The sequence below is a fragment of the Heloderma suspectum genome, chromosome 7 (genome assembly GCF_057233095.1).
Source record: "Heloderma suspectum isolate Gila_16-S chromosome 7, 16-S_ref, whole genome shotgun sequence".
Taxonomy (NCBI): domain Eukaryota; kingdom Metazoa; phylum Chordata; class Lepidosauria; order Squamata; family Helodermatidae; genus Heloderma; species Heloderma suspectum.
Window position 1 is genome coordinate 102,255,915 of NC_139464.1, and position 15,668 is coordinate 102,271,582.

The 15,668-nt window shown below is 45.8% G+C and overlaps 1 protein-coding gene across 7 annotated transcripts in view; it reads right to left on the reverse strand.

Annotated features, from left to right (window-relative positions):
- CPNE8 (copine 8) overlaps positions 1-12,068 on the reverse strand; it is a 91,142-nt gene extending 79,074 nt beyond the window's left edge. For 4 of the 7 annotated variants that reach the window (XM_084811003.1, XM_084811000.1, XM_084811002.1 and 1 more), the window contains exon 1: positions 11,769-12,068. In XM_084811003.1, the coding sequence (XP_084667129.1) occupies positions 11,769-11,902 (134 nt within the window). In that variant the 5' untranslated portion in view covers positions 11,903-12,068. Of the gene's footprint in view, positions 1-11,226 lie in introns of all 7 variants that reach the window. The other 3 variants (XM_084811005.1, XM_084811006.1, XM_084811004.1) reach the window with 2 other exon arrangements.
- Between the last annotated feature and the right edge of the window lie 3,600 nt (positions 12,069-15,668).

The following is a 15,668-nucleotide window of genomic DNA, read 5'->3' on the forward strand; positions in this document are numbered from 1 at the left end:
GAGGGTTTGCACTCCTCCTGAAGGATCAGATCTTTAGTTTGGGAGTGCGCCTTGATCTTACATTGTCCCTGGATCTTCAGATGACAGCAGTGGCAAGGAGTGTATTTCCACAATTATGCTTGGTGCACTAGTTGTGACCCTTCCTGAATTGGTCTGCCTGGGCAACAGTTATCCGTGCCTTGGTTACATCATGTTTAGACTACTACTGCAATGGGCTCTACTTGGGCCTCCCTCTGAAGAGTATCCAGAAGCTGCTAATTGGTATACGGTATAAGAACCATATTACACCTATCCTGAAAGATCTGCTCTCGTTGCCAATCCAGGCTCAATTCAAGGCACTGGTCTTAACCTTTAAATCCCTAGGGGAGCAATCCTATGCGTGTTCAGACAGAAAAAAGTCCTACAACTCCCAGGATTCCACAGCTTTTTTCTGTCTAAACATGCATAGGATTGCATCGTAAATGGCTTAGGACCTGGCTAAGAGATCACCTGTCTCACTATGAACACAGAGGACCATCTGTTGGCACAATGAAAGGGATTTCTCCTCTGTGCCCTCAAATTATGGAATGTGTTCCCTCAAGAACTATGATTGACTCCCGCTGTCTTGGCCTTTAGAAAGGGTGTAAAGATGCATTTTTTCCAATTTAGTCTTTTAAAAGGAGTAGTTTAATATTTTCATGTTTTTAATGTACTTAAATTTTTTATTGTTGAAACCTTTTATTGTTTACATTGTTGTGCACCACCTTGATGGCTATTTAACAGATAAGGCGGTATATAAATGCTAATAATAAATAAAATAATAAATCAATCATTCTATTAAACATTGGTAATTTTCTAAAACAATAGAAGTGTTATGGTCAGTTTACTAACACAGCCAGTACACAACAAGAATGGCTATTGCTGAGTAAATGAATACAAGCAGGTAGAGAAATGCTTTCAAAAAATATAATAAAAAAGGAAGAGAGGGGCCACTAAAGCAAAAGGGCATTATAAGACTTACTCAAATGTAACATCTCTATTTTCTACAATGAAATGTTTGAGGGTATAAAGTTTCCTTAAAATGATTAAGAAAACAGAACTATTTTATGCTCTGCTAACAATTCCTCTAAATATATATATACTACCCTCTACTAGGCAAATGAAAACCTAGCCAACCCCGTATTTATCAGAGGATTTATTTTTATTTACCCCCAAATGAACATTAATTTTTACTACATTTAGCCCCAAACTAGATTTTCTACTTATGATGAAATCAAATCTTTCATAGTTGTAGCTAAATAGAGGATAAGAAAAGTATCCACTGACATCCATATTCATTTCTAAGGGCAATATATATGAGCAAACCATGAATTCATAAAATACTGAACTATATTATAGGATAACATTTGCATTAGGACGAAAGTGTATTTTGTTAAGTAAAGGGGAAGATCTTTTAACACAACTGAAATATGTTCAGACTAGCTTGTTACAGTTAGTAATCTAGCTAACATGTTCTAATCGAGCTGAAGTTTCCAAATAGTTTTCAAGGGCAGCCCAACATATAACTGCAGTAATACAAACCCATAGGAATTTAAAAGCACCCTAAAGATTACTCTTGCTACCTCAGCTTTGACAGATCTCAAAACAGAGGCAGCTTGAGGGATCTTTACGGGGAAGGGGACATGATACAGGCTTGTCACTCCTGCACTCCGCTATGTTTGCCAAGTGCAACATACAGGGATGCTGAAGGGGCCAGCCGGTATCCTTCCATTTCCCATTGTTCTGAACATATGCATCTGTGGAAAACCAAAGAACTGTTTTTTAAAAAACCATTTTCGCACATTCCTCAGGCATGGGGAAGTGCAAAATTTTTTCCTGGCCCTGTTTTTGGGCAAACATGGGATGGGGAAAATTAAAAACAAGTTAAAGCATGTTAACTTGCAGTGCAGAAATAGTTTTAAGTTCCTATTAAAAAAAACAGAACTGTTGCCAAATCCACATAATTGCAAAGAAGAATAGGTAGGCATAGACTTTCTTCCTCTGACTCAAAAAAAATTAAGACAACAAAAATTATTTGAATACATCATAAGCATGAAACCAGTCAGGGAGGTGGCTCTGACCATCAGAGACAAGAAGGCATTGACAAAGGAGGATAGGGCACTGATTTTTACAAACAGAAATTTAAAAGTAATTTACAGACCCATTACCCCAATATCTATTCAGGCAAATTGGTGGAGAACATTATTAAATCACTGAACCTACAGAAGAACAAACTTCGCTGAGGAAAAATCAGCATGGCATCTGCAAAGGGAAGTTCTACCTCACAGATGTTTTAAAATTCTTTGAGAGTGTCAAATAAACATGTATATGGGGTTATCCAGTGAGTAGACATAAACATGGATTTCCAAAACGCTTTTGACAACATTTCTCATCAAGCATTCCTGAGTAAACTGAGCAGTCATGAGATAAGACAGCAGGTCTTCTTAAGTATCAGCAATTGGCTGAAAAACAGGAAGAAGAGGGTAGGAGTAAATTGAAAATTTTCACAATGGAGGGAACAAATAGGGTCCCCCCAGGATCTGTATTGGGACTGATGGTAATATTCATAAATGCTCTAAAGTGAACTGTGATGCAGCCAAGCTGATATAGATTATTCAATATAGTGAAAACCCAAGCAGACTGTAAAGAAATTGAAGGCCTTCTCTAAATCAGGTGAATGGACCACAAAATGGCAAATGACCTTCAACGTAAGTGTAAAGCAATGCACATTGGGGCGGGGGGGGGGGGATCTCAACTACAAATACACTGAATGGCTCTGTACTAGCTCCAGAAATTGAGGAGTTGTGTTATATAACTCAGTGAAAACACCAACTCAGTATGTGATAGAGGTGTTAAGAGACAAAATCAATGCTAGGGATGACTAAAAAAAGGGATTGGAAATAAAATGACTAGTACTCTAATACCTTTACACAGATTTATGATGCAGCCACTTTTGAAAAACTGTAGCTCAAAAAAGATACTGTAGAGCTGGAAAAGGTGCAGAAAAATTAAAATGTTTGGGCCTCTTTAGTTTAGAAAAAAAAAGATGGGGAACGACACATGGTAGAGGTAGGGATGTTAGAGAAATCCGCTGCCGATTCAAATGGGGCCGGATTCTTTGGAACCTGGCATCCGGAATCCTCAGGGGATCAGCCCTACTTACGTCCGCTCCAGGAGGATTCCTCATGGAAGAGCTCTGGCTGTTTGCTCCTGGACCCATCCCATTCGCCTCCACGCCGATCGCCTTTTTTTTTTTTAAGGTGATCGGCACGGAGGAGAACGGGACGGGTCCAGCAGGCAAGCGGCCCTCAAGCCGGGTGGCTCTGCAGAATCCTCGCAGAGCGGAGCTGCTCCGGAAGATTCCGGGGGGGGGATGAATGGATCTCCTCCCCCCCCCGGGTGGATTCCCCACCGGAACGGATGGTGGGGAATCCATACATGCCTAGGTAGAGGTATATAAGACTGTCAGTAGTTCAAAGAAAGTTGAGAGAAAGAATTTTTTCACATTCATCATACTAGAACTTGGGGTCTCCAAATGAAATTGATTAGTAGTAGATGCAGGTCAGACAAAAGGAAATACTTCTTGACACACAGTTGTTACTAGGTTCCTCAGTTTTAGAGCAGACCACACATACTCCATCTTGGCAAAAGAACAGTAAGCTGGGAGTCTTTCCTTCAACCTCAGCCCAGGAGGGAAAAGGAAGAGAAAGGGATCATGCAAAACATCTGTCACGTGCACAAGGCTAGATGGGGCAGTATCAGATTCTATTCAGACCTGCAAATATGCATATGTCTCAAAGCAGGACAAGAGGGCAACACTGAGCAAGGTATGCAACTCATACGTTGAGTGATTTCTCTCCGAAATGTGGTATGTGATGTCCAATATGCCATGAATGTCATGAATAGATTTCCTCAGTGTGCATCTTTGAGACAGCCATCTTCACAAAGTACTCCTTTCTGTTATGGCTATGGCAGGAAAGGCTGTCTAGTCTTTTGTTTTAGGGTAAGAATCAGCATTTCCAACATTCAGACCAGGCTGAAGCTACACATAGCAGTTATACCATTATCATACCGTTATCATAACTATTGGTGACCACTGGTGTCACGTGTACCAATAGTTATAATAATGGTACGATAATGGTATAACTGCTATGTGTATATTCAGCCCAGTTTTGTAAGTCTTTACTTGGGGTGTCATGCTGGTTGTGAAGTCTTTTTTTTTTTTATCTAAAAGGTATAAAAATTATAGTTTTTACACTGAAGCTCAATCCAGACAAGATGGAGGTACTGCTGGTGGGTGGTTCGACTGTTCAGATGAGAGGTTTCAATCTGCCTGGAAGGGTTTGCACGCACACGTGCGCACCCCCCCCCCAAAGGAGCATAAATGGGGATGACTGGAAAGCCAGCTCTCCCATTAGAGGAAAAGGGGCTTCTGTGGCTCGGAGCACCTCCTACCAGTTTAGACTTGTATGCCAGCTATGACCCTAACTAGATAGTAATAGCCTGGCTTCAGTGATCTATACCCTTTTAACCTCCTGGTTGGATTACTGCAATGTGTTGTATGTGGGGCTCCCCTTGAAGACAGTCCAGAAAATTCAATTAGTACAAAATATGCCAGTTAGAACTGGGTGTTATGACCGTATCACACCAGTATTGTATCATTTTCACTGGCTCCCAGTTCATTTCAAGATGCTGATGTTAACCTACAAAGTCCTTCATGGCTTGGGGCCACAGTAATTAAAGGCCCTGCTCCCAGCACACCCACATGCTTGAATAACTTGCATGTGCTACTACAAGTACAAGTCTACATATGAATGACTACATATCAGAGATTCTAACACACAACTCTAAAACTGGCAACAGAGCTGCATCAAGACCTGGTCAAAGGCAACAAATTAATACTCTTATTTTATGGGTGAGAAATACTGAGTCATAGAATCATAGAACAGTAGAGTTGGAAGGTAACTACAAGGCCATCGAGTCCAACCCCCTGCTCAATACAGGAATCCAGGTCAGAGCATCCCTGACAGATGGCTGTCCAGGCTCATCTTGATTGCCTCCAGTGTGGGAGAGCCCACTACCTCGCTAGGTAATTGGTTCCATTGTTGTATTGCTCCAACAGTCAGGAAGTTTTTCCTGATGTTCAGCCGGAATCTGGCTTCCTGTAACTTCAGCCCATTATTCTGTGTCCTGCACTCTGGGATGATCAAGAAGAGATCCTGGCCTTCTTCTCTGTGACAACCTTTGAAGGACTTGAAGAGCGCTCTCATATCTCCCCTCAGTCTTCTCTTCTCAAGGCTAAACATGTCCACTTCTTTCAGTCTCTCTTCATAGGGCTTTGTTTCCAGTCCCCTGATCATCTGAGTCAGAGAAATGTGGTGATTTTATAAAAACCCCAATTGCAAGTTTATGAAATAGCAAGTTATGCCAGCACTCTTAAGCATAAAGTCCCATTTTACAGCTGGGTAACACAGAGGCTCAGAATTATACAATTTGTCCATGGATCAGGGTAAATTTGCACAGAACTGCAGTCTTTTCATTGATATTGTTGAACAACTGGGACTCAGAGACCCTTGCTGATCTACTACAAATAACCTGGAGTTCTACCAGTAGATCCCACTCTACCTTCTGTCCACCTCTGGTCTATAATAAGGAATATATACTATATATGGGAAGATTTATGAGACCCAGCTTCAAATCCAAAGTCATCCATTAAGGTCGTAGGACAGCCCTGGCTTGTCACTCTTTTAGCCTAACCCACCTGACAGAGCTGCTATGAGGAAAACATTTGGGATGGGCAAAAAAAGAACACCATGTACATCACCCTGAGTTATTGGATTGAAGGGTGGGATACAAAAATATAACCAAATAAAAACATTGTGTGTGTGTTGTTATATGCCAGTGATGATATCACTTCATCCATCTGACAAAGTTGATTCATGCCTACAAAAAAACCTATGCAAGAGTAACATTTTATGTATTTATATCCCGCCCTTTTTCACAAGGAGCCCAAGGTGGCTACTCTTCAGACTTATTTTGGTTTTGCAAATACAAAAATAATCAACTGAAAAAGTTGTATTTCTTCTGCATAAATATTAAATAACTAGCATTGTTTGCTTTGTTTACCTAACATATGGAAAAAGAAATCACCTAAGCATATCTTATGAAAGAGCTCTTTGAATATATTTTTATTATACCAGCCTGATGTGATTACACATCTCAACATATGTTTCTTAAAATTTCAAGTATCATACAACAGATATTACATTTGAACTAAACCTTAAAAATACAGCTCACAAAATGTGACACAAGTAATCTGTTTTTAAGATACAAAGCTACATTTACTTAAGCCTCCAGATTCAAAGGTTCAAAGCAGGTATCTTCAAATAAATCTGCGTAACTGCCAGAAACCTCAGATTCTCAAATTTTATGTTTAATATACACTTCTAGACTTCATACTCGCAAAACTAACGTCAAATGCATGACAGCTGTCTTTTTAAAATGGGAAGTTAGCCTCATTGTCTGGAATCAAACATTATGCCATATCATAGTTTAGGAAGGCTAATTTTGGTTTAGAGCAATATCTGAATTGATAACCACTGTTTGCAATTGGCCACACAGATCAGAACCATGGGTTGAAGTGGCTTTACATTACCTATGGTTTGGCATGTTTGGCATACTACAGGGCCACTACTTTGTCTCCAATGGTCACTGAATGTACAGACTGGAGCACAGAGGAGACAGACAATGAAATCAAACAAGCATCTGTAAACCATGGTTTGCCTGTGATGCCAATTCATGAGTTGTTTAATCCATGAATTGTTGGGGCTGCACCAAAGCAAACTGCTTCCCATCTGCTCATCACTTCTGTTTTCATTAGCTTTCATAAACAACCCATTCCTGGCATCTGCAATGCTGTGTGACCATAGAGAAAGTCTGCGGCAGCTAGAGCGTTGCCGGCAGGTGGATGATCTAGCCGGCAGACTCCATGGTCAGAGCCTGGAAGTCTTAGGGAGTAGGGGTGTATGAAACCCCACTTACCTGGCTCTGCCGGGTTCCGCAGGTGGGAGGAGGCGATCCGTTCCTCCCCCTAGAATCCTCGAGGGGGGGGAGGTGATCTGTTCCTCCCCCACAGAATCTTGCCCGGCTGGCTCCGCTCCTGCGGGGCCTCCAGCCGCTGCTGGGCTGTTGTGGACACAAATGGCGTCCTGTGTAGGGGATGCCATTTGCGTCCCTACGCCACCCTGTGATAGCTACGTAAATATTTACGTAGCCTATCACGGAAAAAAAAAAAAACAGCGAACGCAAATGGGGGCTGCTACGGCGGCCGCCATTTGCGTTCCCTTTTTTTCCCCGCCGTGATAAGCTACGTAAATATTTACGTAGCCTCTCACGGCAAAACAGAGGGGCACAAATGGCAGCCACTATGCCATTTGCGTCCCTCTGTTTTGCCGCGAGAGGCTATGTAAATATTTACGTAGCCTATTACAGCAGGAAAAAAAGAGAACGCAAATGGCGGCCGCCGCAGCCACCGCCATTTGCGTTCCCTTAGCTTTGCCGCGATAGGCTATGTAAATACTTACGTAGCCTATCACGGCTTCCGCAGGGACGTAAATGACGTCCCTGCGTTAGCCATGATAGGCTACGTAAATACTTACGTAGCCTATTATGGCTATATGGACAAAGTGAATGGCGGCTGCGGCCACCATTCACTATGCAGCACGGACGGCAGCAGGTAGATGCTCCATTCCAGGCCCATTTCGCAGGGTGAGGGGGCTTCGTTCCGCCATGGATTTTGGGGGGCCGAATGCACTGGCATTCGGCCTCACCGAGATCCGTGGTGGAATTCTCCGCCATGCCTATTAGGGAGCCCGTTTTAACCACCAGGGAGTCCTCCAGATGATACGGTAACCCATCCTGGGACCCCTTAACCCTGTTGCAGGAGGGTGGCTAGCTGGGGTGGCTTACGAACCACGAGGAACGTGGGTTTTTCCCCACACACGACACGCTAAGGCACCATTGTTAGCAAAAACCACCTATCCATCATGGTTTAGAGCAACATCTGAACAGGGTCTTAATGTGATTTAAATGTTATATTATGTAGATTTTTTACTGAAATGCAGTTAATTCACCCACGATTTGCTGAGTCACGTGCCCAGTGCATGCCTTCCAATCAGCCCGATCGGAGGTTGTTTTGTGATGTGCAAACCTGGACACTAGGGGTTACTTGGGGGTTAAACAACCCACAGTTAACCTAAGAAGTAATCATAGCTTGTTCTTGGGTTAACATTGGTTGTTTAACCCACAAACAACCCCAAGTGCCCTTGTTCAGACATCACAGAAACAGTCCTCGAATGTGTCATTCAAAGGCTGTTAATGGAAACAGGAAGCGGCTCGCACACAATGCGCATCCCCACAACGTGTGGGTTAATTAAGACACAATTTGCCACTGGATGCTACCATTACATCCAAACAGAGGCGTAGCATTCGGGCTCACACATCAGGAAACAATCTCTGATAGGACCAATTAACCCATGATCTGCCACCGTTATGTGTGAATCGGGTGAGTGTCTTAGGGCCCAACCCTGTGGCTGCTAGACAGCGGCTAGATGGCCATAGGATTGGTCCGTTTCTGGGAACCAAGGTCAGTTCCCAGAGAACCGCTTCCCCACCCTTGTAGGTGGCGCAGATCATGCCCACGCTCCGCCCTCATATGAGCAGCGCACAGCAGGGCAAAGGGAGGCATTCCCAGGGGCGGGGAATGCAGAAGTGCTCATACAACACTTCCTATGTGTCGTCCGGCCTCCCCACCCTGCGCTCCGATGTCCCGTGGCTAGACAGCCAAAATCGGCCATCGAGCTGCGAATGCAGGGAAGCTGGAGCATGGAGGAGATGATCCCCTCTGTGCTCCTCCCACTGTGCATTAGATAGGCAGTCACCTCCAAGTTCAGAGGCGGCTGTCTATCCGCATAAGATTGCTCCGTCCATGGTTGGTATGTCCAATCATACATACGCTTTTTAGTAACAAGAACAGCATTTCCTACAGTAAAGTTATTAGGGCTAGAACATTAATTCAAATTCCTAGACTTCCACACCACTTTTTGTGTGTTTGTTACTTAGAAAATTGCATCAAATGTGTAAGTATCATCTCTGCAAACAGCTTAATAAATGCTGCAGATTTCTAGGCCTCAGTGTCAAATGTCCAAGTGCCTGAGAAACCAGGCACCAGAAGTATTTCCAGCCCTGCATTAGCATCAGTGTGCTCTGCCCAATATTCCTTCTTCATTTGTAGCCATCTCTAAGAAAGGGACAAATGTTTCCAAAACATTAGGACAATATACATCTGGAGTGCAGCTTTAAAAGGTACTACTACAGTACAAGAGACAGATTGTTATCTGTCACCAGGGGATTTTACTCCCATGACAAGCAAAGTATGACTACAGAGGTGTAGCAAAAACTGGATCACGCCATGTTTTGTCAACATCTGACACTGGTCCCTATGTTTGCCAGCATCAGACACAGGTACCTACATTTGCTTGATTACATGAAAAAGATACCTAACCAATTATGTTGCAAAGAAGTACAGAGTCACTGTTTTTGATGTCTATTTTATAATTAAGCATTACAAAAATAAACACTATTACATTTAGAAAACACTCTGGAATAAGATAGGAATATTCTGTTTTCATCTGATTTTCTTGATGATAGAGGCATCTGAGTATAACCGTTCAAGGAAACAGCTAAAGCAAAAGTCTGGAGACAATAATAATTTGAATATCTTTCTCCCTCTCCTCCACAAGTTTCTGAGCATGAATATACATATTCATTTTTCCCTCTTCAAGGACAGGAGTTGTATTAGAAATAAGCTATAATTCTTTGTTAGAGCTCCAAGACCCCAGACTCTGTAAAGATTCCTATTAAAATAAGGAGGCAACAGTTAAAAAAAAACCCAACACAATGGATGCTGACTTCATAATATGCATTACCAATTTCAAAAGTATGCATAGTGAAGAAATCAGATTGAATGACCTGCTCCCTAACAACAAAATTTCAAGGCAATTTCTTCAGGATAAATCTGATTTAAGAAATCTTTGTCTCAAGTAAAGTAAATTACAGGAACACACACTACTCTTCCCAAGGGAATGCAATCAACATTTCCCTACCATTTCCTTCTCCCTGTAACAAGGAACAAAGAAACATTGAGTATTCAGCCTTTTTGTACCCCAGTTTACATTCTTGGCTGACTCATTCCCAAAACAACAACAAAAGTATCTTCAGCAAGCTCACAGATCAAGCAAAGACACTGCAAATAAATCACTACTGCCTCATGCCCAGTGTATGGAGAAAAGCTAACATGCAATTTCTGGGGTTTCATAACCTTCCTTACTTTACTCCAACACAAGGAAAAGGATGGCACCCTTATCCTTCTTGTGATTTCAATCAGACTCTAGGAGAAAAGGGATTTTTATTTTTGACCCTACTCCTGCTATGCTTTACACATTTTGAGGGGGAGGAGGGGTCACCAGAGCCAAAAGATACATTTCAATCCCTGATCCTATTCATCTCACTCACCAAAGGAAGGGGATTGCCACCTTAGTCCACAACTGAGAGATAGGGATTCTCATCCCATCCAAACCCAGAAGGTTACCAATGGAAATGTTGACTTTCGTTCAGATCTAGGAAATACTATGGTGTAGAGGCACAGACTGTGATCTCCTCTCATACACAAGAACCAACACTGGTAAAATAAATGATGGGAAGTAAAGCACAGTACTTTCCTGCCCAAGTTACATACAGGAAGCAACACCAGGGGAAAATAATTTCAGATGTATAATGCAAAGGGGATTTTCACTCCCACTACAAGTCTAATACCTACAGGAGCACCACGCAAGTGCCACCACAGGTGGAACAAGAAGTTGCCCCTTAGGTTAGAAAGAAGGATGGTCATGTTGCCCGCCCCAAAACACAACAAACAGAGGAAATGCATTTCACAACTTTTCAGAATGGCAGGAGCGCTGAGAAAAGAAACACACCACAAGTAGAACCAGATGTCATACACCTCGCATATCTGGGGGAACATGTGGGGAGGCAGTAAGAGTGGTGTTCCGTTGTTTTTAAGTACTCTTGGTATTAATATTTTTTAAATTCTCATTTCCACAACCACCCCACGCTCTCCCTACCCGTCTCTCTAGGTTCCTGTTAAGTTACCTTTTTTATTGCGGTCCATTAAGGCACAAGTTACTGCTGTTAACTGCCCTGAGAGTGTGCGTCACCTCCCCCCCCCCCCATATTGCACAGAGGAGGGCTTTCACACTCCACGAACTTCCAGGGGGAGAGAACATCGTACCAGCACCACCATCGGTGGGTCACGCTGTGATCTGTGCGTGCCCACCGAGAACCACTTCCTCCGCGGTGGCGAATTCCTACCCCGCTCCTCTTCGGATGGAGGAACTGCAGGCGCCTCGCTCCCTCCGTGGTCGCGGAATTCCACATCCAGGGGGCACCACAGCAGGAAGCCATTTCACCTCCCACCACCCCCGAGACGGCGGCAACACGAGACTAAATCTTTCTCGTTCACACGTTCGTCCACCCGCACAAACCCGGAAAAGCGGGGATTCCTCTGTCACACGGCACGCCACGCCACGCCACGCCGCTCCGACCTCTTCTACTTTCCCGTCCGCCAGAGTCAGACGCATATCAGTACCGGGACAACCCAAAGCCGCCCCCCATGCCCTGCCCCCTTTTCTCACCTGCAGGACACGGATATTTCCACCCTAGTGGCCGGGACGTTGGAGCTGGACGGGTTCAAATCCCCCACGGACGCCATATTCCCGTATCTGTCCAGCTTGGACAGCTGCCCCAACAGTTTGTCCGGACCGAACATAGGGCAAGAGGCGGGGCAGAGCGAACGGGGGAGAGGTGGCGCTAGCGGAATTTCCCGGGCAGGCACCGAGATGGCGCGGGGCGGGTGGCGAGAGGAGGGCGGGAACGAGCGAAGCGACTGAGCAGCGCCGAAGAAGCTCGCGGGCGAAAAACGCCGACAGCGGACTGACGGAAAGGGGCCGAGGGGGAGGGGACGAAGAGCGGGGCGCGCGCGCGTGTGTGTGTGTGTGTGTGTGTGTGTGACGTCACCACCATGAGAGTCGCGCGTGACCCCCCTTCCCGGTTGACCAGTAGAACCGTCCAGGAAGGGGGCGGGGGAGGGCTTTCTTATAACGGTTCCCAAGCGGCGCGCGGCTGGCTTGCTCTGCTTCCCGCCGCGGGAGCAGGGGGCGGGGCTATGCGCCTGAGGGGAGAAAAGTTTGCGTCGTGCCCCTAGTTCTTGGCGCGGGCGAGTCAGTCCGGGCGTCGCAGTCGCAGGAAATAGAAAGGGCAGCGGCGCGTTAACTGTTTCGTCGGGGTACTCAAGAAATTCTTTCGGGCGCGTTGACGCTGTTCTCTGCTTTGCCTGGCTACCCCCTCGGTGTTACTTTCAAGGCTGCAGTCCTATGAGACACAGTTACTTGGGAGTAAGGCGCGTTGAGCTGGATGCAGTTTACTGACGGGCAGACCTGCGCAGGCCCGGGACTGCAAAAACACTGAGGGCACGCGTTACTCGAGCCTCCCCCGCGCCCCTCGCTACACAACGCACGCCTCTCCCCGCTGCTATTTTCGGAGGAATACTCCGAGGCGGAGTGGGAATTCTAATCGGAGGCGGCAATCGAAGCAGGGCGATCCTTTGTTCCGGGTTGATAAATCCAGAACAAGCGGCGTGCTTCATCGTCTGTGAGGGGGCAAGCGGCGCCTTGGAGTGTCGGGAAAGAAGCGGGGGAGGAGGGCGCCGCGGTCTACCGCTCGGAGCTGCGGGAAGGGGTGGCGGCGGCGACGGCTTGCCCCGCCTGGGACCGAGGCCGGGCGTGCGAGGGGCGCGCGTGTCGCACGGGAGATTCACTGTTCCGGACTCGGCCGCTGCTCGCGAGGGAGCGGCGCTGTAAATCTCAGCGGGCTAGCACCGCGGCGACAATTTCTTCGGAAAACACCCGTGTTACACCGGCGTTTTCCTCGGCAAACATGTGCAGTGTGGAACTCTACTGTGCCTGCACATGCAGCTTGGACCGCCATCCGCGTAAACGCGCCTGGGAGCCCCGCTGACCGCGCTTCGCCAACGTCCAGCCACGTTACACCTCCCCACGGCAGATGTGAAGTGCAATGCAGCGCTGCCCGTAAAAGCCAGGCCGCATGCCATCCTGTGCCCGCTTACTAGGGAGTAAGTCTCATTGAACCCAACGGGACTTCTCAGTAGGCGTGTACAGGGCACGTGACTGGCTGCCGCTTTCTGCGTATCGGCTGAAGCCACCAGCGTAACAGGGAATTCCCACATCTTGCATTCCTGCTAAAAAAGAAAAGAGAGAGGAATGAGGTGTGAAATAAATCGTCGTACGTGTCGATTGTCCTCGAAGGAAAGCTCCACTATGGAGCCTCGCCCCTCTTCATGAAAGGAAGTCGGGCAGTAGGAGCCCCCCAAATGCGGAAAGATCCTCACCCCCCCAAAATGCGTGAGTCATCTCCTATAGGCCAAATGAATTTAAAGTATATAAATAGCACGTTACACAGTGTAAGAATAAAAGTATACAGGCTATCCCCAGGGATTGTTATTACTCTTTTTGATGCTTTTTTAATCGAACCAGAGTGATACGTGTGGATGTCTGAAGCAGGGTGACGCAAGAACTCCGAAGCGTTGAGCAAGGCGAAGGAACAACAGCAGGAGAAAGACTGCGGAAGTCTCTCGCTCTGCTGGGCGCGGCGCAGCAAGCTTGAAAAGAGGAACCCCTCCGTTTCTTGTAAAAGACGGAAAGTGCTGCATGCTTTCCCGAAAGCATTGGGACGGAGCCAGAGGGATGCACAGGCACAACAGTAATTCTGGAGCTATGCCTAGAATTTTTGGAAAACGCGAAGCTCCATTAAGTCGCTCCTGTTTCTTCACCTTCCACTCCTCCCCCCCCCACCAAAAATGCTGTCCCCTTTTCAAGCACAGTAGTTGCCAACATCAAATCATACTAAAGTTGAGGCCAGTTTCTCACGTAAATCACTTGTTACTGTTAAATCATTTGTTGTTGTTTATTCGCTCAGTCGCTTCCGACTCTTCCTGACTTCATGCACCAGCCCATGCCAGAGCTTCCTGTCGGCTGTCGCCACCCCCAGCTCCCCCAAGGTCGAGTCCATCACCTCCAGAATATCATCCATCCATCTTGCCCTTGGTCAGCCCTCTTCCTTTTGCCTTCCACTTTCCCTAGCATCAGCATCTTCTCCAGGGTATCCTGTCTTCTCATTATGTGGCCAGAGTACTTCGCTCAGCCTTCCTTATGGTCTAGCTCTTCCAGCCATAGGTTACTACAGGGAATACCACTGCTTTAACTATGCGGACCTTTGTTGTCAGTGTGATGTCTCTGCTCTTAACTATTTTATCAAGATTTCTCATTGCTCTCCTCCAAGAAGTAAACGTCTTCTGATTTTCTGGCTGCAGTCAGCGTCTGCAGTAATCTTTGTGCCTAGAAATACAAAGTCTGTCACTGCCTCCACGTTTTCTCCCTCTATTTGCCGCCAGTTATCAATCCAGCTGGTTGCCATAATCTTGGGTTTTTTGAGGTTTAACTGCAGCCCAGCTTTTGCACTTTCTTCTTTCACCTTCGTCATGAGGTTCCTCAGCTCCTCCTCGCTTTCAGACATCAAAGTGGTATCATCTGCATATCGGAGATTGTTAATGTTTCTTCCAGCAATTTTAACGCCAGCCTTGGATTCATCAAGCCCAGCACGTTGCATGATGTGTTCTGCGTACAGGTTGAATAGGTAGGGTGAGAGTATGCAACCCTGCCGCACTCCTTTCCCAATCTTAAACCAGTCCGTTGTTCTGTGGTCTGTTCTTACCATTGCTACTTGGTCGTTATACAGATTCCTCAGGAGGCAGACAAGATGACTTGGTATCCCCATACCACCAAGAACTTGCCACAATTTGTTGTAATCCACACAGTCAAAGGCTTTAGAATAGTCAATAAAACAGAAATAGATGTTTTTCTGAAACTCCCTGGAAATCATTTATTTATTTATTACATTTATATCCCGCCATTTTTCCTCTTTAAGAAACCCAAGGCGGCGTAGATAATCCTCCTCCTCTCCATTTTATCCTCACAACAACAACCCTGTGAGGTAGGTTGGGCCGAGAGTCTGTGACTGGCCCAAAGTCACCCAGTGAGCTTCCATGGCCGAGTGGGGACTAGAACCCGGATCTCCCGGCTCCCAGTCCAGCACTCTCGCCACTACACCACACTGGCTTTCATTTGTTACTGTTGTTCTTACTGAGCTTACAGCTTGCTCTAATCCCAAAGGTTTAGGAAGGGGCAACAGTTTACAGCAAAAATCCCATTAACTAATTGTTTCTGTGTATATTTACCTAGAAATTAATTCCCCCGAGTTCAATATAGTTTACTCCCCATAGGATTGCTGCCTCAGCAGTTGGAAGTACTGCTTTCTATTTCAGAAGCCAAGTGAGCGTGGATCCTTATGTAGCCAAAATGGCACTATCCACAAGAGGGAGGTATCAGCAGGCTTGAGGAACTCCAAGGTTTAAGAATGTAAGGAGAGCCCTGCTGGATCAGACCAAGGGTCCATCTAGT